Source organism: Caretta caretta, chromosome 15, assembly GCF_965140235.1.
Source record: "Caretta caretta isolate rCarCar2 chromosome 15, rCarCar1.hap1, whole genome shotgun sequence".
Taxonomy (NCBI): domain Eukaryota; kingdom Metazoa; phylum Chordata; order Testudines; family Cheloniidae; genus Caretta; species Caretta caretta.
The window spans coordinates 14,688,058-14,711,727 of NC_134220.1; the positions used below are offsets into that span (position 1 = coordinate 14,688,058).

Genomic DNA, 23,670 nt, shown 5'->3' on the forward strand with positions numbered 1-23,670 from the left:
GGACAGACCATGCTGCATGGAGCCCTGCTGGCTGCTTCATGGAGTGCGAGGGACAATGCAGAAGGACGTACGCTGACCTCATGTTCTGTTTGGCTGCAGGGGTGGGGGAAAAGGTTCCATCACACACCCCAGAAACAGAAGGAAAGAGCCCAATGACGCCACCATAAGACAGGATACAGGGTGGTCTAGTAGCGACTGAGCAGTGTTCCCAACCTTTATCAATGCAGTACCCTGTCCCCTTCCAAGAAACAGAACTGTAACGCATGGCTCTGCGGAGAGAACTGGGCCAGCACCTTTCAGAGAGACACGCTAATGCTCCTGTATCCAAGCTGTTTAGTAACAGCTAACCAATAACTATTGTTACTGGTACCTTGCTAGGTAAACTCTGCCGTTTCCTTTCAGTTTGTCAGCAGATGCCATGCTGTCTGTGGCTCATCAGCTGGAAGGCCAGTTCTGGTTGGTCACCCCCGCACAGCAGTGCCCTCTGATTCGCTCGGCTTACCTCCAAGTCATCTCCCTGTTGGTGGGGAGCTGCACCCAGGGTTTTGCAAAGTGTCTTCGAGAGGTTGTGAGCAGTGAACTGGACAGCTTCAGGCCAGGGCAGAAGGCAAGATCTTCCAAGCTCCAGGTATTTGCCTGAGGATGTGTTCATTGTGGCTCACTGGAGCCACAGAAACAGCTCAAGGATAAGGAATATGCAGCAGGAATATGCTGCTAGTCAAGCTGCAAACTCACAATAGACCATTGTAAACTCTCTGCTGGGTCTGGAGTACAGGATAGGGATGAGGAGCAGTCAGATCATCTCTGCTTAAGAGGAAAATGTAGGTTAAAATTAGTTCTCCAGCTATTTCACTTTTATTAAATGTGCTTGCAGTGGGCACATAGTGTAGGGCACTCATCCAAACCTGGTCCACATCAAGGGGATCTTGTCCCTGTCTGGAAAGCACAGCCTTTCATGGAGCAGCATATAAGCAGCCGTTCTGATTTTCTTGCAGGTGGGCTCCGCTGTGTTCCATCAAGTTATCATCCACTTCCTCTGCAAGGAGGCAGCAAGCCTGGCTGGGGCTGAGAGAGTTGGTGCAGTTTGCTTGCTCCTCCAAGAGGCAGATGTTGATATACAATCAGCCATCCTGACGTGGGTGATTGAAGGGGAGGAGAAAAGAAGCAAGGACTTAGAGAAGAGTCTCCAGCTGACGTTACTGGTAAGGCAAGGCTCCGTAGAGATTTTAAATCAGAGTGAACGTTCAGGACCTGTTCAATCCTAACACCCCCACATTGTGGAACTAGATCGTGCCTTTCTGAGCTCCCATTCTGATGAGCTTGGCTAGTTAGGTGTTCCTAGAAATCACTGTGCTGAGCTCATTCACTTAGTACTGACACCGTATGCCTTTCTCCTCGCATCCTAATGGGAGTTTGAACCCAAGTCTCTAGAGGTGAGTGGCTAGAGCGTTAATCCACCGCACTTCCACAGCTGCAGTTTAGCTTTAGAAGCGTCATTGCTAATCCCAAATTAAAAGGGCTTTTTCAGAGAGGGACACTGATTCCTTATTTCTCTGGGAACTTTCCCTTTCTTCAACAGGAAAACCTGAAGTCGGTGGTACAAGGTCGGAGGGACAAAGAGTTCCTGAAGTTGTACCTGGAGGCTCTGGTGCATCTGTGCCGCAGTCCTTCATCCCAGACCCAGGATGTTTTCCATAAACTTTTGGGTCCTGCTGCAGCGTGTGTGGATGTCCTGCTGTTTATGGTGGAAACGGAGTCTCCTGGCCCAGACCTCCTCCTCCAGGCACTGTCTGTGATTAGCTTGCTCTTTGTCCTGGGGTAAGTAGGGTCTTATTCTTCTGTACCCTCTCGCTCATTTTCTGATGGTCCATAGAAGTCAATAAGAGTTTTGCCCTGGATTTTGGTAGGAGCAGCACTGAGCCTTACAATAGCAGACACGTTTTTGGCATTTGCCTATATAATATATTCAGGTCTGTGCTTCTCTCCTGACTTTTTTCTCTTGCTCCTACTTGGTTTGCATTGAATTTTATTGGAGGCACGTGCCCTTCCACTATACCGATTTAACTGGCACTGCATTTGAGCTCTGCCCTGCTTGGTAGGTGGTCTGATAACAATTTACTCCATTCCCCGAGAGAGAGGAGACAAACATGGAAGAGAAGCAGATCACTTGCAACTGAACAGAAGCTGTAGTTAACATGCCTGCAGCAACATGTACAATGGTGCTGGCTAAGAAACGTAGGGGTGCCAGTTACAGAGGTGTCAGTGCAGGAGATAATTGTCCAGTAAGCAGGGTACAGCATAAACAATGCTGCGTGTCCAAGGAGCCCTGGGGCAGGTATCACCCTAAAATACTGGCAGCTATGGGAATCCTTTTGTGCCTGGAGTAGCATTTGACCTCAAGTGGCCCTGCTTCTCGGGACTCCCAGACCCTGTGCTTGAATGGATGGAGAATAATAGGATGTAACTGCTGTGAGAGGGACAGAACCAGAGGTGCTACGGCGTCTCCACAGTGTTCTGCAGAGAACCATGACCTTTCACTACAGGACCTGATATACTTTAATGCATTTTGATTTAGTCTTTGCAGTAGACATCAACAAATGCCCAATGTCAAAGGATTTATGGCAGCTTCACTAGTCTGGTGCAGTGACATGGGTCTGGCTTATTGGTACAGAATCTCCCCGAAAAGGGAGAATTCTGTTTTGGGACAGTCAGCTGAGTGCCAGAAGGAATGACCTGACTTTGACATTCCATCTCTCTCACTCGTGACAGTTCCAAGCTTCGGGATTATCCCCTGCTTGAGCGATGGTGCGTGATGCTGGAAAGATGCAGCAGATCCATTTCTTCGGAGGTGCTGAGACTGGCAGCAGCAAGGTCTCTCAAGCTGGCAGGAGCTGACGTGGTTCAGAGTGCCCTGGAAGCCTCCTGCCCATCCCTGCTGTTGGTTGCTGTGCGGTATGTAGCTGACACTTAGAGTCAGAGAGTTGAGGCCAGAAGGGACCCTCCAAATAATCTCATCTGACCTCTCGCGTATCACAGGCCACCACCACCTCCCGCACACTGATCCCAACAACCGAAATGAGACCAAAGTATTCCAGCCCGCAGGAGACTAGAATATTATGTGCCACAGGCAGAGAGTAGGGGGGGCCATGGTGCACCAGTGCCTGAGACCCCCACAACGGCAGGAAATGATTCAATGAGATACACCCACGTAATCCTGGCAACTGACCCGCACCCACCTGCTGCAGAAGAAGGCAAAAATTCTGCCAATCTGACCTGGGGGGAAATTCCTTCCCGACCCCACGCATGGCCATCAGTTAGACCCTAAGCATGTGAGCAAGAACCAGCCAGCCAAGCATCTGAGAGAGAGAGAATGGTTGGTGCCATCTCAGAGTCCTGGCCCTCCCACTTCAATATCCCATTGCCAGCTGTGGCTATCCTTGATAAGTCAGAGGAAGGAGATTTAAAAATAACAAACCCAGAATACACTGGAGGGGAAAATCCCTACCTGACCCCTGCAGGTAGCCGGTGGAAACTCTGAAGCATGAGCTTTTAGGACCATACACCAGATATGGGCCTCAGGGCTGCTGAGCCCCTTCCAGCATAAGCAACCCCCTCATACAGTCACAGTAAAAAAATGTATCCAGCTCTCTCTTAAAACAAGTGGTTTGCCCCCACAACTCCTATGGGGAGGCTGTTCCAGAACCTCATCCCTCTGATGTTTAGAAACCTTCTAATATCCTGCCTGAATTTATTCATAGCCAGTTTATACTCATTTGTTCTTGTGCCAACATTGTCCTTTAGCTTAAATAGCTATTTACCCCTCATGTATGCGGGGGTAAATATCATCCATCCTTATTCTCTTTTTGTTTATATAACTAAAAAACCTCATATTATTTATTTTTTAATTTCCTGGCAAGAGCTAATTCAGCTTGACTTTGAGCAATACTTGTTATCGTGGTGGCATGAAAGTCAGGTTTTCTTGATCGTCATTGACCATACACATTCCTAGTACTGCTCTAGCATCCAAAATCCCAGTTTCTGGCCCTAAAGTTTAATAACTTGCCTCTTTAATAGAAGATTTGCATTGAAGGAAAATCGCATTGAAGAATATTAAAGGGGACATTGCCAAGTTACAAATCACATTTTTAAAAACAAGATGCTGTTACCTATGCTGCTGCTGCTGACACCTGAAAGCCTCAGCTCCTTTTTGCTATAAGCACTGTTTGTTTACTCTCTGCATTTCACTCAGCCTGGACAATGAAAATGAACTTGGCAGTGTCATTTTCTGGCCCTCATGCAGGATAACACAACTCTGCAACATTCCAGTTGCAAACACAACACAGGAAAATTTAAATTTAAACAAAAGACTTGTAAGTTGGAGTTTAAATAAAAATACTGGAAATGTTTCTGTTGACCTAAGGGTTTGCAAAACAATATTTTTTTAAACAAAATGTAAATGTTGGGTCCAACTCTCCCCAACAGTGTCCTCATGAAAATCCTCAATATTGGATGGGGCACATTGCACTGATGAACAGAGGCAGGCTGCCTGTGACAAGGTTGTGGAGTACTTGAGGATATTGTATGTCACTTTACAAAAGGGAAAAGAATCTTTGTTAAACATTACCAGGATGTAACTAGTTTCCATCTGACCACTCTGCTGGTATATTCCCCTTTTCCCCCAGCCTCCGTCTGTTAGCTTTGTCTCTTTCAACTGGAAGCTCTTGGGGGCAGGGCCTTTCATGTATCTAACACCTGACACATTGCCAAGCACTGCCAGAAACAAGTAATGGTGATATTGACCATCCAAGTGTTTAAACCAGTTTCCTGTTAATTATAACCTCACTGTGTAGGATTATCCCCTGGCATTGTAGTTGGACAGCTTGGAAATGCTCCAGATAGCACCAAATGCTACTAAAATTAAGTCTTTCTTTTTCCACTCAGTGTGATGGACATGGGCATTTACCTGCTACAAGATGAGGATCAGGAAGTACGACGTGAAGCCTCTGTCTTCGCCAGCCTTGTTCAGCACATGTTGGGAGCGCAGCCTCAAGATAGTTGTGTCTTCATCCAGGGTAACAGAGGGCTGGTGTGTCTGCTGCATGTCCTGCTGGAAAAGTTCTGGGGCTGCCAAGACACCTTTGAGTTTTTGCTACGGCACCTCCCCACGCTGGATCTCAGCAACATCTTGACAGAACTGGAGGCCAACAAGTGAGCAGCTAGGATTCTAAAGTGGTGTTAAGGAGACACATACACTGTCCCCTCCCCCACCCCCCACAAGAGCCACACACCAGAAACATTTCAGGACCCATCTTCAGCTGTGGCCAAGGGGAGGGCACACGGCAACTCCAAAAGGGATACAAAGATTGCTTTGAGGCACCTTTGCGCTCCCCCATCCCACTTTGCACTGGTCCAATATCCCAGTGTATATTAGAGCAGCTGCCTGGCAATAGCTTCAAGGGGCCGGGAGGAGAGCTGGGGATTGCTGTGGCATAGGAAGATCTGGCCACTCCTAGTTTTCTCCTGGCCATGTCCTCCCAACACTAGCTGCAGACACTAGAAATGGCGTAAGAACATCTATGGTTGTTTCATGCCACAGGAGTATACTAGAACCCTGGAGAGATCCAGCCATTGCTGGTTATGCCAGCAGTGTATTGCAAAGCAGCCACAGTGCAGACTAGGATTGGGAAACCTGTCTTCAGGAACCAAGGCAAATTATGAGAATTTGGTTGCCTCTTAGGAGGGAGCCCAAGTGACCAGCTTGTAAAGGGCCAGCTCAGACATGCAAGCAGTGATCCCCGTGTGCCAGCAAAGGACAAGGAGGGGATGCTCCGTCTCCTCGTAGGAGTGAAAAGAGCAAATGCAGCCTGGTTTTGTCTCTGCTTCCGGAGGAAGCCGCTCTAGATGGTATTCCAGAATAAAAGCCATAGGGACGACTTGTTTTTATAAGGGCAGATTAAAAACTAGGCCCTGCAAAGAAATGGTCTGTTTAGGAGTTTCTTTGTTTTGTTTTTTTAAATAAAAATGTCCAGACTGGATGCAAATGAGGCTGAAAATAGAGGGCAGAGTCTACTGAGTTCTGTCTCCATCTCTGCCACAGTCTCACTGTGCCACCTGGGGCAGGTAACTTGGTCCATCCATGTTTGAAAATCCTGCCCTAAACATAAGTATCCAAATCTCTTGAATAGAGAGAAAATAAGTGGCCTGATTTATTTATTTATTATTTAGAGGTTTTGCGCACAGCTCCCATTGACTTCACTGGTGGTTGCGTGTGCTCAGCACCTCTCAAAATCAGGCCACTTACGTAGGTGCCTTGCTTTAGGCACTCACGTTTGAAAATCAGGCCTTTAATCTCTCTGCTTCTCCATCTGTACAATGGAAATGACACTTCAGTCTCTCCCAAGTCACTTGTGTGGATTAAGGAGTTAATGGGGGTACAGTCCTGTAAAACTGTGCTCTATAGATGGGAGATATTATTGACAGTATCCCAAGGGAGCTGTCCTCCACAGAGGGAGGGCTTGGGCCTTTCAATCTGTAAACATAAAACATGTGAAATCCCATCCCTTCTAGTCACCAATACTGAAAGCCCGTCTGCTCATGCAACACCCATCACTGTGCTGTCACAGCTGGTACATAGCGTGAAATCGCGCTGGTGTGTTTGGAGGAGCAGATCAGTGACTGAGACAAAACGTGGGGTTTATCGTTTGACTTGGCTTCCCTTTCAGAGCGGTCAGCCTGTATAAAGAGGACGAACCCAATGTTTTTGCGGAACCAGCTGTCTTATCCCGACTGCTGCTCCCCTTCCTCCTTCAGCTGCTAGACAGGGTGCCCGCCGCCACTCGGCTTTGTGACTTCACTCAACGCTGGCTGAAAGCCACCGGACCCAGCATCTTACACAACCTACAGCACTGCAAGCTCTGGTGGGGCCGAGGTACGTAACTACACTGGCATCGCATCTAATCTCTCCCCACGATGGGCAGTCAGATATCCCGCAGTGTCGGCCTTAACACCAAAGCAAAGCTGGTTGCATACATGACACTTTTGTTCATAAAGCACAGATTTGTTTGTTTGTAGGACCTGCACTAATTGCTGCTCTCTTTAACTATGTGGTGCTAGAATAATTGCTTTAAATAAAGTAAAATGGAAGAAGCGGCACATTACTTCCTGCCATATTGCAACTTCAAAGATACGTTAAACTTGGGGTTTAAGTGACTTCATAGTATCCTTTACACTTTTTCAATGTTGTTCTCAGTCAGGTTAATACAGTTCACCTAGGCTCTAGCCCACGATCCACATGTGGAGAAACCTGCTACATTTAAGTGTGTTGTTCCAACATTTCCCCCCATAAACCAGCCTCCCTTCAAACAGCACCAAGGGTGGGATGAACAAAACGAAGAGTGCAAAAGGAAAAGCCAGGGAACAGCCACTATATTCCATAATTGTCCCTTTGCAGGGTCTGTGCCATTGACTGACAATGGTAACTTGTTTTCTGTTTCTTGGCCAAATTCACCACACAGTTCAACTGGCTCCTATTAGTGTATCACAAATAGCGCTTAGAGGTGAAACTGGAGAATGAGAAACAGCTTGGAGGTTTGGGATAACTGGAAATTGCACCCAGAAATCCCCGTAATGTTACCTGCATAATACACTATTTGCCCGTGGCAAGGGAAACTGCAGTAGCATCTCTGTACTAGAGCTGCAGTGCTGGGGAGGGACTGGCTGTGCTCTGTGCAGCCAAGGTAAACTGAGGCAAACGTCCAGAGGAGCTGCCCGGCACTTCTGTAAATGAAGAAAACTAAATAACAAACAGAGATGCTTAGCGTAGGCTTAAGCACGAGCCTGTCTGGGCCATGTGCTGACAAGCCAAGTCAGGTGTTCTCGGAATTCACCTGTGCCAGGAACAGAAAAAAAGCCAGCAGTCCCTGGTAGATATTCATGGCTCTGCACCTTCATGCTGCTGCTGGGAGTGCATGTCAAGCATCACTGAGAGCGGCACTGGTTTTTCAGTGACAGCTTAATTCCTGCCACAGCAACATGGTGCTTTATCTACCCTCTGACGTACATGGGAATTTGGCTCGTAGAGAGGATGGGACAGTGAACAGGACTATTTGCCCTGTCGTCTGTCTCAATAAATTACTTTTGACGGCCACTGATATCCTATACACACCCTAACCCTATTAATGCCTTGTTCTGCTCCCTTTTAGATGCCATCGCACCTTTGCATATGAAAGCTCTGGGGTGTGCAAAGGTGCATGCTGCTGTCACAGCGCTACTAGTGAAGGCTACACTTCTGGCCCATGCTCTGGATGGTCTGGAAAGGATCCACATCAGTGCTTCAGAGATCCACTGCACTTCCCAGGAGCTGAGAAGTGAACTTGTGCTGGTACAGGAACTGCTGGCCCAGCATGGAATGGCCCCCACCTTCAGTTTAGACTATGGGATCACAGATATAAGGTGCTCAGTAAGACCTGTCTGATCATCCTGGGTGGCAGAACTGTGTTGTAGTGAGTTACCACGAGCCATTAGCCAAGGGACAGAGTGTGCTCTCTTTACACTGTGCTTTAGATTTCTGTTCTGAGACACTGCTGGATCTCTGCGCTCACCTTCCTGATTTCTCCTCTGCCAGGAGCCATCCAGAACTGGTAGGTTATTGATGGAACTCAGGTGCTCCCCATTTGCCAGCCAGGAAAGGGAAGTGGTACAGTGTCCTACTACCCGGGATCCAGGCCCCTCTCCCCCTCAGGTTATCCTGGTTCCTCAGATTTATTTTATCAACCACACATTCTCTGGATCAAGCCAGGAGGTGACAGCTTCCAGTTCTTCATTCAGAGGGCAGCTTTACAAATTAGATCACTACCAACATATAATACCAGTGATGGTCTTAGCCCATCATTCTGCTCCTCTCTACCCGAAAGGCATGGGCTCCTTGGTATGCCCGATACTCTCAGGTCAAGACAGCCTTCCCTGTAATGAGGAGGGTTGGAAGCTCTACTCCCGGAAGGACCAGAGAGAACACGTTCTCAAAGGACAGAGGTGACATCTCAAACTCTGATCCCCCTGCTCACCTGATCTTATTTCACTGTTTTTTATCCACGTTTGTGGCTCCTGTTATAAGGAGCCAATAAACATGCTTTTGGCTGAATAAAGCGTCCCTTGGATTTTATCACTAATAAAGAGTCTTAATTGGGTGTTGCTATTATTCAGTGTTATAAAACACTCTGAAACACTTTTCAAATGGAAAATATAGACACCCCAATCAGTTAGCAAATGCCCTGATTCCTCAAATGTTAGTCTCTGACTCTCAAAGCTAGTTACTGCTTCACTTATTCATCCTTGTAGTCTAACTCTAGTCCAAACTGCTGATGCAAAAACAACAATCCCATACCAACAGAGCCTTCATCTTGTCTCAGTTGAGCCCATGCCTCACTGATACAGCCTCTGTCCCAGAATTCCTGGCTTCAGAGTACAAAAGGGACCCTTCATGCGTCACTCCCCAGCTTAATCCAGTGTGATGTAGTGAGAGGGTGGGGAATACATGCAGGCGCTGATCCTGTCTGAGAGCAGATCACACACACACAGTCAGAGCTGCTGCAACTTTCCTTGGCTCCCCTCTTTGTAGGAACTCAAGTGAACGAGTCCCAGGCTGACTGACTCTCTCTTCTTGTCTATCACCTATATACTTCAATGAAACATCTAAACCCTCTTAAGGGAGTGAACTCAGCTATGCTAATCAGTCCAACAGGACTTAAAATACAGAAAGCAACAGCTGTGGCAGAAAAGTGTTATTCTCAAAATGTTTTGGAAATAAAATTTTGAAAGTTTGACATGAAGATTAAGAGCCTGACATTTTAGTTTTAGGCCATTTCAAATGAGATTTAAGATACAGAACTCGAAGGAACCTCCTGTGCCATCGAGTCCAGTCCCCTGCTGTCACAGGTAACCCCATCACTTCACTTCCCGACTCCTTTACCTGTTTATAAAATACAAGCCTAGTCATAAACTGATCAAGCCCCATCTTAAAACTAGTTCAGTTGTTTGCCCCCACGCCTATTGGGAGGCCACTCCAGAACCTCGCACCTCTGATCGTTAGAAACCTTTGTCTCATGGCCAGCTTACACCCATTTGCTCTTGTGCCAGCATTGCCCTCTAGCTTAAATAGCTCTTCACCCTCCCTGGTGTTTACCCTCCTCGTGTATTTATAGGGAGCAATCATACCCCCTTTCAGCCTTCACTTTCCTATGCTGAACAAACCAAGCTCTTTTAGACTCCTCGCCCCTAAATTCAGTCCTCCAGTCCCCAGATCATTCTCGTGGCCCTTCTCCACACCTGCTCCAGTTTGAATTCAGCTTCCCTGTACATGGGCGACCAGAATTGTGCACAGTACTCCAGGTGAGGTCTTTCCAGTGCCTGGCACACTGGCAGTAATACAGCCTCTCTCTTCTGGAAATACCTCACCTGCTACACCCTAGGATCAGATTGGAAGAGGCCCTGGGGGTTTTTCGCCTTTCTCTGTAGCATGGGGCACGGGTCACTTGCACCTTGAAGTCTTTAAACCACAATTTGAAGACTTCAATAGCTCAGGCATAGGTGAGAGGTTTATCGCAGGAGTGGGCGGGTGAGATTCGGTGGCCTGCGTTGTGCAGGAGGTCAGGCGAGATGATCATAATGGTCCCTTCTGACCTTAATATCTATGAATCACAGGTGCCATTTTTATGCCCACAGCAGTGGCATAGCCAAGATAGGACATTTGGGTGGGCCACAACTTTGGGTGGGCGGACAATGACAGGGGAACATGGGGCAGGAGGGATTGGGGGGAACCTGCCTCTCCCCGACGCCCTCTAGCCGGCCTTGCGGGGGGCAATGGATGCTCTGGCCAGGGGCCCCCATGCCCCAAGCACACACCCAGCTCCAGGAGGAGACGCCGTTCTCCAGCGCACACGACTGCAGGCACTTGTCCCCATCCCATCGCGCCAGGCCCAGGTCCCCAGGGCGGCAGGCTTACCTTTTTTGAGGATCTCCTCCGCTGCCGCCAGCCACCTGCTCGCTCACCCGCCCTCCACCCAGCACTCCTGCCAGGGAGCGGGGTCGGGACACGGGGTCTTGCAAGCGCTGGGGCCGGAGCAGAGCCTGCATGCTAAGTGGGTGGGCTGCAGCCCAGCCCTGGGTACACCCCTGGCCCACAGTCCAATTGGTGGTCAACCAGCACACCCGGGTCTTTCTCCTCCTCTGTTGTTCCCGACCGCTGCTCCCCCCCAGGTACACGCGCCCCATCCCCATCCCCCACGGACTGGCACGTGGCTGGGGCCCGACACCCCCCGCTGCTTGTGCGGCCCCCCGATTTCTGCCCCCCAGCTCCCGCTGCATTAAGGGCCGGCTCCGGCTCCCCCCAGGCCAGACCCCGCCTTACCCGCGGGGCGCCCGAGGGGGAGGCGGTGGGGCGCAAAGGCCCCGCCGGGGAAGGGCGCAGCGATGCGGCTGCTGGCCCAGGAACCCAACGAGCCCCCGGGGCCCGGGGCCGGCCCGCTCCGCTGCGCAGGGGGCCGAGCCGGGCGCCATCCCCAGCGCGGGGGCAGGGCCCCGCCGGGACCCCGCAGCCAGGCCGGGGCGCGGCCCCGCGTGTCGCAGGATACGTGGCACCCGCCCGCTTCCTGCCGCGCTGGGCCCGGGGCGGCCGCCGGCTCCGGCTTCCGGCATGCGAGCGCCGCAGGCAGGTAGGTGCCGCCGGGCCGGGCCGGGCCGCGCCGCGCCGCGCGGGCTCGCCCCTGCGCAGGGGGCCGCGCCCGGCCTGCGCTGCGCCCCATCTTCAGAGGTGCGGGGCCGCCCGGCAGGGTTCGCCGCTGGAACTCACCCCCACTGGAGCCTGGGGCGGGAAAGCGCCCAGCCCCCTGCGGGGTTAGCCCAGCACTGAAACCATCTGGGGTTTCAGGCCCCCGGGGGGGGGAGCTAAAGGCTGGTGCTTCAGGGCATCAGCCAGGCGCTAGGAATTAAGGGGGAGGAAGAAATTTCCCCATCAGTGGGTTACTGCGTAATTTGAGGGGTGCTTTTACACCTCCTTCTGCAGCATCGGTGCTGGCCCCGGCCCAGAGACGGGATGCTGGGCTCGGTGGACCATGCGCGTAGCGGGTCCAAGGTCCCAGCGTTGAGGTGATGTCCCTCCTGTCTCCCTCTCTCTGGCATGGGTGCCTTCGAAGGCCTGATCCCTGCCCCCCCCAGGGGCATATGCTACAAATTAAAGAGAGGGGCAGGCTTTGCAGAACTGGCTGGCTGCAGCTTGTAATTCTCCAGCTCAAAGTAACCGGTGGCACTTTCACTACAAAGGTCCCGCCTTCAGGGACAGCAGATGCCCTTGTGAGTTGCCACTTGTTGATCCCAGCAAGCTATAGTCCTTGTGGGCTATTCTTCCATGGAGAACGGGATTGGGAGGCAGGAGTCCAGGGTTGTTGTCCTCGGCTTGCTCTGTGACAGACCAGTTGCTTCACCGTCCTTTGCCTCAGTTTCCCTGCATTTCATGTGGTAATTAATTATATTTACCCTCCTTCATAAAGCCCTGTGAAATCCTATATGGTTATATAGGGTAAGTGCTTAATAGCAGTAGGAAGGATTTCGTGCTCTTAAGATGAGACTCCATGCTGTGTTGCAGGCTGGGACCTGTGCTCCGCCAGGCCTCACTTTGGCGTTAAAGGCCAGCGTGGCTGCAGGCAGCTCCGTTGTACGCAGATCCTGTGCACCTCTCAAGCTGTGGCAGTTTGTCAGTGTGGCCTGTGGTTAGGCGTCCATTTGAATCTGTGGCTAAGGCCAAGTTATCTAATGGTAGAGTAATCTTATTTACGTGCTTAAATCACCTGAACTTAAAGCTGCAGAGGGTCCCATGGGTATTGATGGCTGAAACATAATTATCAGCCAGTTGATTGCTCCCAAAAAACCCGAGCGTGGATGGAGTCACGATCCACCTTGTACAATACCCTCTTCTACCTACCTGGGCTCAGTAGGAGCCCCAGCCATGCACTGCAGTTAAGCGGGATCTCATGGTAAATAGTGCCATAATGGTGACTTGTAATTGAATCGCAGGGGCAACATGACCACAGCCAAGCCAAAAAGACTCAAGTTTTCCGAAGAAGAGAAGTTCCTCATCCTTGAAGAATTCAGCCTGCGCAAGGACATCCTGATCCCCAAGAGCGGGCGCTACAAGAACACGATGGACCGTCAGCGAGCGTGGGAAGAGATCACTGCCGCTGTCAACTCCCTCAGCCCGCTTGTGCGGCGCACGCCTGACGAGATCCGCAAGAAGTGGCATAACATGGTCATTGACGCCCGCAAGGAGCTGACCACGGTGAAACACCCTTTGCTGAGGCAGCGGCCCCAGGAGAGGCTCTTCCACAACATCTTTGCTCTCTTCAATAAGACAGGGCCGGAGGTGACAGAACCATTGCTTCTGGGCCCTGGTTTCGGAACGAAGCCGTCCAGCAGCCCGGCTGGAACCGCAGTGCCTCTCTGCGCAGCGGAGGGGATGCGGGAGTCTTCGTCAGACTTATTCCTCCACAGCCAGAATGATGGACTTCGGCTGAGCCAGGGGAACAAACTGCTCTGCAAAACGGAGGTCCTTTCGGACACAGACAAAGAAATGGCACCAAGGACTGGCTGTCCTGGAAAGAGTTTCATCCATGCTCCAGGGGACCCGCAGCCCAGCGATTTGTGCTTGGGTGGAGCTCAAGAGAGTGTGGAAAAGAGACTGTTGGGCCCCAGTAAGGATCCACCGCTGATATGTGCGCCCGTAGCTGAGACACATCCTGTGCCAGTTCACAGGACTACCTCGCCACCGAGCCATGGAGCTGAGGTGCTTGCTCCCGGCAGGACTCCGGTGCCTCTCAACTGCTCCCCAGACTTTGCACTGGCCTATAAGATCAAGTGCCCTTTGAGCCCTATATTCGAATGGCCTTGCCTAGGGATCATCTCAAGCCCAGTCACACAAAGCAGCAGGACTGACAGCCCCAGCTCCGAAGGCATCCACACAGCAATGGATGATAATGGTGAGACAGCCGCACACGCGAGCCAGGCCACGCAGTGCCTGGCTCCTCCTCCTCCTTCCCAGCAGAATTCAGTCTTTTAATTTGTGCATGAAAGGAAGAGGCTATTAGTTACTGGCAGCAGCCTGGCAAACGGGCCAAATCCTGCCTCCCGTTACACCACCATGTAGGTGTAGATGCTACATGCAGTTCAGCAGAGCTACTCTGGATACTTACCAGCGTCACCGAGAGTGGAACTCAGCCTATACTGAGCGGGAGCCATGTGAGCTCTGCCAGTATCTCCCAGCCCTGACCAGTCACCGCCCTGCTCCTGTCTGGAGTACAAATTTCCATCAGTGCCAGATCGCATGGTGGGTGGGAAGAGGCACCAATCTCATTTCACCTGTGACCTGAGCCGGGATTAGTACTTGGTCTTTCCCTGGGGAGAGAGCTGCCTATGCAGCTTTGCCCTCTGTTATAGAGTGCCATTAATAGGCGCCACCCCTGCCTAAGCAGGCCTTTCTTGCCATGGGAGGAGCACGTGGTTATCAAGTGACCATTTAGAATAGATTTTAAGACGCCCGGAATTCCCAAGAATGGACCTTCCCTAGGCTGGCTTTCCTCCCAGCCCATTGCCAAGTGGTTGGGCTAAACATGTCTCCCCCGAGAATGGCTCCGAGTCAGTGAGCAGTGCCCCCAGGGGGGTGTTTGTATCTCCAGTCTGTCAGGGAGCATTTTTCCTACTACCCACTATTAAGATGTCTCTGCAGAAATACAGCCCTGTTCTCCCCTGCTCCGGCTGAGATAACCGTCAAGTTACGCATACTGTTTCCATCCCAGTGCCCAGAGTTGTAAACAGCTTAGAACAGGGGTTCTCAAACTTCATTGCACCGCGACCCCCTTCTGACAACAAAAGTTACTACACAAACCCAGGAGTGGGGACTGAAGCCTGAGCCCGCACGAGCCACATCGCTCCAGGTGGGAGGGCCAAAGCCCAAGTCCTACCGCCCCAGGCCAGGGGTGGGGGCAAAGCCCAAGCCCAAGGGCTTCAGCCCCAGGCAGGAGGTCTGTAACCTGAGCCCTGCTGCCCAGGGCTGAAGCTCTTGGGCTTTGGCTCCAGGCAGTGTGGCTCAGGCTTCAACCCCAGATCCCAGCAAGTCTAAGCCAGCCCTGGTGACCCCAGCCCCCATTGGAGTCCTGACCCACAGTTTGAGAACCGCTGGCTTAGAACCATCTTGGTTCCTTACTACTGTAGCAAGAGAGGAAATGCAGGTCAGCTGGAACAGGTCAAATCCAGTGAGAAGGGACACCTTGCTTTTAAGAGAGTGGACGTACAATTTGAGGCAGGGGAAAAGTTCCCTGTGTCCATTTTTAGTGTTGCTAAACTGTCCTGAAGCTCCGGATCATGCGTAGAATCGTGCCACAGATCTGCCCCGTATTCCCACTCCTTCTCCAGTGAATCACACTTCACCCCACTCTGCTGTCTGTGTGACCACACTCCTTTCTGAAGCTGGAATGCACTGGACAGTGGCATTAAGGTATCGCTCGCTCCCTTCAGCCCACTGCAGCGAGGGCTTCTCCAGCTCTTCTTCTGTCCAGTTTGCCAAACAGGCTGCTTAGAACTTCAGCACAAGTTGGCAGTGGCCGGCCCCAGGCTGTGTTAACAACCTCCCCATGGCACTATGGTTAAACCTGACAGAAGGGGCAGGGCTTACCCCCCAGGGGAGGGCAGCTGCAGATCTCCCATTGCCATTAAGACAGCCCCACCCTCCACCTTGAGCATGCTCGGGCAGCTTGAAAGAACCTTCATCTGCTCTCGCCACAGGGTCACACCCTGAGTACACAAGCCCATGCTGATTTTGCTTGCTGTTCATCCCCTGAGGTGGCATGGGAGGCTGTCCCATGGCCTGGCTCACTGGCAGCACTAAGTGAAATTAGTTATAAGGTGCTGGTACAGCTTTAAATGCCCGTTTGTAGCATCTGGCACTGCAGGCATCACCACTATTTGATGCTTGGCATGACTCTTTTTTGAGGACATCAGAGCTACCCCACCTCTCGTGTCTAGGTAAATTATGTGGGTAACAGAAGGGGAGTAGCAAGGCGGAGAGAGGAAAAGAAGCCAGAGGTAACCAGGGAAAGACAAGAGAGAAGACATGGGCAGGGAGGGGATGTTCGATCAGAAAGAGCATCTCTGTAGAGCTGCTTCCTGTAGCCAGGATGAGCTTTCCTGGCTGCAGGACAGAGCAGTGGTAGATCACTGGCCCTGGCAGAATTGAGACATGACCCTTATTTTGAGGAGGCTGGATCCTGCTGTTTGTGGCGGGTGGGACATTGCCCCACAGGGGCTGGTTTCTGGGAGGAACTGTGCATTTCTGTGTTCTCTTGACTCCGTTTGCTTTAACCATTTGGGGGGTTGTTGTTTGGTTTGTTCAGCAAGCACCTCTGTGACCGAAGATTCGCTGCCCAGCCAGAGGGGTTGTGTCGGGCCAGCCAAGGAGCTTCGGGAGACGCACAGCCGGCTGCACACCGAGATCCTGGAGCTGCAGAAAGAGACCTTGCAGCTGCAGAAGGAAAAGATCCTGCTGGAGAAAGAGAAACTCTTACTGGAAATTGTCAAACTGCGGCGAGAGCTGGACACGTGACCATCTGCCGGGGAATGATCCTGCCCCTCCACAGTCCGGGGAGCTCAGAGCCCAGTTCAGACCCGCTCGGCTCCAAGTACCCTGTTCTCTGGAACTTCATGTGCTTAAGTGAAAAAAGAATTGCTTGCTCCTCCGAATGAGCAGGAGAGAACTGAGCTGGTGCTGACCCTCACAGACGTGAATGGCAGGGACTCTGTTTCCTGTGCAGAAAAGACCAGAGAAATCACTCCACCGATGCTCTTAACCTGCAGTGAGAGCCACACCCAGACATCGGGGGGCACCTGTTGTGGCTTTGGTGGCAGAGCGTAAAACTCGCATAGGTTTGGGAGAGCCACAGCACCAAGGAAATAACTCTGCGTGGGCCTGCATGGGGCCCCGCCCTCAGCAGGGCGCCAGAGCAGTCCACGGGCCAGGGAAGAGGGGTCGTATTTGTGTATGGAACAGCAGCACAGTGCTTCACCCCGGGCTTCACCTGCTGTATCGCGCATTGCAGAGAAGACTGGACATGTAGCCACGCCATTGCTTCCTGCCTCTGCAGGGCCTTCCCCCTTTAGCCACGAGCAGGGAATTTAAACCAGTATCTTCTTTTTTCCATGGTGATATAAACTTACTAAGTAGAGAACCAGCTTAGCAGCCCACTCCCTTTGCAAGCCAGGATCCAGCCCTGTATTACAGTGTAGGGAGCTACGGGGCAAAGCCTAAGGGTCTTTCTCAGGGCCAACTCCTGGAGAAGAGAGCGGGAGTTTTACCTGAGTAAGAACTTAGGGTTTGGCCTTTAATGATTAAGTATTAAGTTAAAATAAACAAGTGAGCACAACCAGACTCATTCCCTGCTGGCACTGCCTGGTTTTCTGCTCTCTTCTTATTGCCAGAGGCAACAAGAACCTGAGCGCACCCAGGGGTCTGCTTGCTTTGACCTACCCTTATGAGGATTGTCTGTCTCATGTCTAAGATGGATAGTCTGAGTTTCTCCCAAATACCTTAGGGGGCACACCTACTCCTAGCCACTTCCTCATCCTGTCCAGCTGGGCCACAGTTCAGGAATGGCCTTGTTTATGACTTTCTTAGTGTTCATTTTAGTGCTTGGGAAAGTGCCTTGCTATTGACACTAGCTAGAGCTGGACATGACCCCAGCAGATACTACAAACTTCCCACACAACTCTGCCAAAGAATCTCCAGTGTGACTTGGATCAGCCTTGCCAATGACAGTCCCGGTCCATCACTTCTGCTCGTCCCAAGGCATGTGGTGGTTTTGGGATGCAAGCAAAAGCCCCCAGAGAACTAGGTCAGAGGGATTAGATTGATCAGAGATGACCTCTTTTCAGCTGGGAACAGAGGCATCCAGAAGTGAAAGGTCATTGCACTAGTCTACTGCAAGCATCATCTTCCTGCATTACCATCTTATCTCCAGCGCTCTCTTTGGTGGGGATCCTTGCATGGGGAGGAAGCGAGTCTCCTGGGGAATTCCTCCCTCCCATGATACAGAACCATTCCCAGAGGCCCACCTGCTGACGTATTCCGAGGGCTGCCTGAGTCGAGACCTCAGGATTTGTCTGGAGGAGCAGCTCCACCCTGGGAGAGGACATCGGGAGTGAGCATTGTGGTGGTTGGATGAGGCCAGAGCGGCGTTGATGGGGGTTGCTCTGATGCAGCTCTTGCCCAAGGGAATGGTGGGGAGAGTGTTTTAAATGCTGGGGCTGGATAAGGTTCCATCTCGTTTGGTTGCATTCCGCTCCCTGGACATTTGGAAGCCCGACGACTCCGGTAGCATTTGAGGTTTTTAGCGAGCTCAGCTGGTGCTGTGACGAGCAGCTGTACCAGGAACTGGCACGGGGGCCGAGCCAAATAAACCTGATCTCTTCAGAAAGAAAACCCCTGTGAGATGTCTAGTGTGGGGTAGGTCAGGTTATTGCACGTCACCATGTGAAACAAAATAGGACATTCAAAAGCTAATGTGGGATCTGGGAGCCAGAATGTGGTGACACCTCTCAGATTGCAGCACAGTAGCTTGTGGGGACCAGCATAACAAGCGTACAGACTGGCTGTCTCTCTTGAGGGACCGTGGGTGTCCATAGGGAACGTAATACATTTGAAAAGTAACCTAATGCTTCAGGTGGTGTTCAGATTGGCATCTTCTGCTCACAGGAAATAACCCAGTTTGCATGGGTAGCTGCTACTTGATTTCACTTCCCTTTGTCTTACCCGGGAATCCCAATGATTGCAGTGACAAGCAAAACAGTATCCATGCTTATTCCCCTGCCAGTGACTCCAACTCTTACCTGCCAGCTCTGCCAAATTAACCTTGATCCTGCAGCTAAGCTGGGCTCTTTCCTTTGTATGCATCATCACTAGTGACCCTGGCCCCGGCATACAACTGAGGCTGCATGGCTCAGGGTTACATTTGGCAGCTTGAAATACTGTGGTGGTTGAACTAAGTAAGTTTGAAACTTAGCTACTTCTCACATAGCACAAGTGAGGGCTAGGCATTTCCTAGCACTTAGAACAGGAAGCTGGAAGTTAGGACCCTGATGGGTGCTCTCTACGAGGAGAGGCTGAGGGAACTGTGGTTATTTAGTCTGCAGAAGAGAAGAGTGAGGGGGGATTTGATAGCAGCCTTCCACTACCTGAAGGGGGCTCCCAAAGAGGATGGAGCTCGGCTGTTCTCAGTGGTGGCAGATGACAGAACAGGGAGAAATGGTCTCAAGTTGCAGTGGGGGAGGTCTAGGTTGGATATTAGGAAACACTGTTTCACTAGGAGGGTGGTGAAGCACTGGAATGGGTTACCTAGGGAGGTGGTGGAATCTCCATCCTTAGAGGTTTTTAAGGCTCGACTTGATAAAGCCCTGGCTGGGATGATTTACTTGGGGACTGGCCCTGCTTTGAGCTGGGGGTTGGACTAGATACCTCCTGAGGTCCCTTCCAACCCTGATCTTCCCTGATTCTCTGAGCTCTAACACTGGAACCTTGAGCAAGCCAGCTAACCTCAGCATTTCAATTTCCTCACTGAGGATAATAGTTACTTACTAAAGTCAGGATTTGAAATCATACTTCACGGTCAAGATTCACAGACGTATTATTTTCATAAGTTAGACTGGCACTGAGGATCTCCTCCAGGGTTAGCATCCCCAAGCAAAAGACCAACCGCAGAAAGCAAATTCATTTTGCAATACTCTAAAGTTTTTTTAGTTTCATGTAGTATAGTTGTGGAAAGTAGGGGTGACAGAGCATCTATCTCCTTTGCCCTGCAGAGGGCACTAGATGTCACTCCTGCTGGTTTTGAAGGCATCATTTGATGGCAAAACAGCCCTACTGGGAGGGAGCAGAAGCAGAGCAGCGGTTCTCCACGGATATTGATGCATGGTTTATGAAGCCATCCTTTTGGCACCAGGGACAGGCTCCATCTGTCTGCTATAATTTCCATGCACAAATGGACAACACCCGTTCCCCCTGAGGCACTGTCGTCTTGTAGAGGCCCAGCTGGTCAGGGACTTCATAGGCACCGTAGACCTTTCACGCCTGCTTCAGTTCACACAACCATGAGACCCTCTCCACCCCATCCATTACATGCCTGGAGTCCCACTTTTATTTCCACTAAACATGCTTAAAGCAGCGGCTGTGGAAGCCTTTTTGTGCAGGTTAATGAAATGGATCCCACGTCACTTCCCACCTTTGCCCTTGTCGCCATGGCTGTGGCCCACTCAGCTGCCCGCGTTGCATGTTTGCTTCTGGGAGGATAGAGCTCTGTGAGCAGCAGAGCATGGAGTCCACGGTTAAGCACTCGGTGTGGCCCTCTGCACTGAGCAGGAGGGATTCTCAAGCACCCTGCTCCTCTTGCAGTGTGTAAGGTACTACGGGATGATGGGAAGAGAAGGGGACATGTGCAGATCAGTGCACTGAAGTACACATTTCCTGTCAGGCTAATGTGCTTAGCTATCTGCTCTCTCATAGGCCTTACTCTGAGTTCTTAGCAGGAATGTCTGCATAAGCAGTACTCCCATGAATCCTCCTGCACTCCCCAGGCATGACTTAGGCAATGCAGGCTGCCATGGGTGTTCTTTAGAGTCTGATAAGAACCAGCTGGGCATAGTTAAGGGTCCGGGGGGGAGCCTGCAAGTGCCCACCAAACAGCTGTGCTCCCTGCCTGATCAAACCCTGCCGACTCTGTTAGTTTCCTCTCTTTGATGGGCCCTGTGGGTACATAATGTGAGCTGCCTGTTTGGGAAGACAGGACTATCTGGGGAGAGGGTTAGATTGGCTGCTGTTGGGGGTGAATGCCTCTCCAAGTTCTTAGCACTTGCTCAAAGCTCCATAGGCCAAGGAGCTGGGGGGTCATGGCCTGACCACTTTTAAGCAGCAATCCCATACTAATGTGTACGGCTGCTGCCTGAGCAGTCTGGCGCATACAGCCGGAGGGGCAGCCAGGCCAAATTTCAGAGTGTGGTGATGTGATCTGGCGCATGAGATCACATCACCAAGCAAAGTTGGCCTGGCCACTCCTCTATGCAGAAAAGTGGCTGGGCCAAATGGTGCTGTGACCTAGCACCCAGGATTCTCTTTCTGTATGGCAGAGTGCAGGGGAGCCTGGTGAGAACTCATCTCTTGGTAGCACCAGCTCATGTCCTGTGTGGGTAGGAGAGAGGGAGGTTCCCAGGCCAAGGAAGACCCAGGGCCCCTGGGGGGAGCAGGGATTGAGTAAGGACAGGAATGGGGTGCCTGCTGTCTGGGGAGAAAGGGACTGGAGTTTGCTTCCCCCTCCCCTGAAATACCTGAATTGGCACTACTGGTTCAGAATCAGGATCTGACCATCCCCGGAGTTCAGATCAGCCCACAGTACACAGAGGGCTCAGCCAGAACCTTTGGATCCCGATTTGTTTTCTTACAAATTTTCAGGGCTTTTGGCTCAGATCCGCATTGAATCATCTCTGTGCTGAGCGAGGAGCAATGGCCCCTGTATCACACCTCTTCCCAGCTGCGCAAAGCACTCCTTGCGTATTCCACCAGAGCATCATGAAAAACACTCCAGCTCTTTGCAGGCAGCGATCAACATTTGTGTGAACAGCCCTCAGAGCTGAGACATATTGTCCACTCACCAAACAGCTGGTACCAGTCAAATTACTAAGCCAGCCCAGAACTGCGGGAGGTAAATGAGCATTCAAAGCCTCTGGCCTAGTTAATTCACAGCCTAACCCTGGCACTGGTTATTCATACCAAAGAAATGCTTTCGACTTCCTTTGAGGATAAACAGAATGCGTGAATCAGACAGGAGGGAAAGATAGTCTCATGTACAAGTTCTCTTTCTAAGCTATATTACCTTTGACAAGTGATTGATAGAAACCATCCTGCTGGATTTCTACGTCCGCTTTTTCAAAGCGGAAATTACTCACTTGGTTTTAGGTAGTTGTTACAAGACAGGATGACCCGCACAGCCTGCTTTGTACCCTCTCTTTTAGCCAGCCTGTGATAGTGGAGGGGAACAATCAATGTACACTACAAGGTGTGGGTGTGTAAAGCGGGTGTGCTAACATCATCCTGGGGGTGAGGGTGTCAATGGCATTTAGCCCAGTGGGGTTTTGCCAAGGAGAAGCATTTAGGAAAAATGAACGGATCTTAGAAGGAATTATGGCAGCTTCAGGGAGCAGCTGTCAGTAGCACAAGGCAATGGTGAGAAAGCACCCTTCTTAGCAATTGCACTGAAGGCACTAAGGAGACTTACCAGCTCAGAGGGGGAGAAAGGCAGCCACCAGTGGAAAATGGCTCCAGTAGGGCTGCAGATGCTTGGCTCCGCCCTATTTAAAGGGCCAGCCCTTGAAAGGCCTGCTGGGAAAAGGGGGCAACCCGAGAGTGGGGAGAGTAAGTAGGGGACAAGCTGCCGCAAAGGGAGGGGCTCGAGGTTGCTACAGCAGAGCTTGTACATCCTGGCAGTGATGGTGCTGGGTCACAAGCACTTCCCAGCCAAACATCAACGGCTTGAACCTTGAGTGGGAGAAGAAGGATTTTCTGGCTTGGAGGAGCCAGCTGCAGGGACCCCGGCAGACCCTGGACACAGGCTGCAGCAAGTGCAGCATGGGAGCTAGGCACGTTATGTGGGCGTCTCTTTAAGGCCTGATTCTGCGCGGGCCTAATCCCCTCCTGTTAAGCCAATGGGAGCTGAGTGCCCTTGGTGAACAGGCTGGGCCCGCTCCTGCTAGCCCCAGCCAGGGAGTCTCAGGCTCCTCATACACGGCAGACTGAGAAGCCTTGCTCCAGCCTGCTGCAGGGCTGTTTGCTTTACCAGCCTGTGGCGTTCACGGCTCTGCTCCTCAAACAGGGTCATTCGCTGAGACCGGGGCAGCCCCGGGCAGGGAACAAGCTGCCATTTGTAAATGCTAGTGAGATGCTGGGATAAGTCCGGCTTGAGTGTCTCTAAATCCCCCCCTTAAAGGCCCTGTAGCCCTTCTCAGCCTGCCACCTGGGAGGGGTCCATGCCGTATCTAATGCCCTCCCCCCGGGTCTAGAGCAGAGCCAAAGCATTGGGGCGCGATCATTTCGCAGCCACACAGTCCGTGTGCTGGTTGCTGAGCACTGGTACTTTCTAGGGTGCTTCCCCTCTGCTGGCTGCAGAAAGCCCTGGGGATGAGTTGGTCCTTTGGGGTGCAGTCACTGTCACAGCTCCTAGCTCCCTGGTGGGCCCAGGCTCCCCCTGCATTGCCTGGAGTGAGTTAAGTGCCTAAAGAAGGGATTCTCAGAAGCCAGCGAAGCGAGGGTATGTCTGCACGGCCATGGGAGGTGTGACTGCAGCAGGCATAGGCCTCCCCAAGCCAGCCTGCCCTGACCTAGCTTGAGTCACCCCAGCAGCGCAGCACGGCCTCACCACTCGCGTCTGGTCGGGGTCCTGGGCGGGGTTGGTCGCGGAAGGTGCTGCCAGCCCACGTGGCTAATGTTACTTGAGCTAGCTGTGATGGAGCTGGATCCGAGCGAGCTCGGGTATGTCTGCAGGGGCTGCTCTCACACACCCGTCACAGTGTCGACATACCCCAAGGGGGAGCCAC

The 23,670-nt window shown here is 51.6% G+C and overlaps 2 protein-coding genes and 1 pseudogene across 4 annotated transcripts in view; 2 read left to right on the top strand and 1 right to left on the bottom strand.

The window, feature by feature from the left end:
* LOC125622737 (tRNA (32-2'-O)-methyltransferase regulator THADA) overlaps positions 1-9,143 on the top strand; it is a 38,408-nt gene extending 29,265 nt beyond the window's left edge. Inside the window, exons 25-31 of the mRNA XM_048821022.2 lie at positions 403-628; positions 996-1,202; positions 1,580-1,818; positions 2,770-2,952; positions 4,942-5,208; positions 6,723-6,928; positions 8,202-9,143. Of these exons, the coding sequence (XP_048676979.1) occupies positions 403-628; positions 996-1,202; positions 1,580-1,818; positions 2,770-2,952; positions 4,942-5,208; positions 6,723-6,928; positions 8,202-8,473 (1,600 nt within the window). The 3' untranslated portion in view covers positions 8,474-9,143. The remainder of the gene's footprint in view (positions 1-402; positions 629-995; positions 1,203-1,579; positions 1,819-2,769; positions 2,953-4,941; positions 5,209-6,722; positions 6,929-8,201) is intronic.
* The window catches only part of LOC125623054 (somatomedin-B and thrombospondin type-1 domain-containing protein-like), a 60,839-nt pseudogene that overhangs the window by 2,973 nt on the left and 34,196 nt on the right, over positions 1-23,670 (bottom strand).
* LOC125622738 (uncharacterized) lies at positions 11,427-18,742 on the top strand. Of its 3 annotated transcripts, XM_075120275.1 has the most exons (4): positions 11,811-11,889; positions 12,316-12,510; positions 13,066-14,024; positions 16,434-18,742. In XM_075120275.1, exons 2-4 carry the CDS (start codon positions 12,401-12,403, stop codon positions 16,640-16,642), a joined length of 1,278 nt encoding a protein of 425 aa, XP_074976376.1. In that variant the 5' UTR covers positions 11,811-11,889; positions 12,316-12,400; the 3' UTR covers positions 16,643-18,742. The 3 variants fall into 3 exon arrangements, with proteins under 3 accessions (XP_048676980.2, XP_074976376.1, XP_074976375.1); XM_048821023.2 differs by lacking the exons at positions 11,811-11,889; positions 12,316-12,510 and adding an exon at positions 11,427-11,708; XM_075120274.1 differs by having other exon boundaries at positions 11,829-12,510.

What these genes read in the sequence shown, in the direction of transcription:
- LOC125622738 (XM_048821023.2), top strand. Translation starts at nt 11,467, where the DNA reads ATGCGGCTGCTGGCCCAGGAACCCAACGAGCCCCCGGGGCCCGGGGCC. An exon ending in CATGCGAGCGCCGCAGGCAG is followed by an intron (nt 11,709 to 13,065) that starts GTAGGTGCCGCC and finishes ATTGAATCGCAG; the next exon opens with GGGCAACATGACCACAGCCA. An exon ending in CACAGCAATGGATGATAATG is followed by an intron (nt 14,025 to 16,433) that starts GTGAGACAGCCG and finishes TGGTTTGTTCAG; the next exon opens with CAAGCACCTCTGTGACCGAA.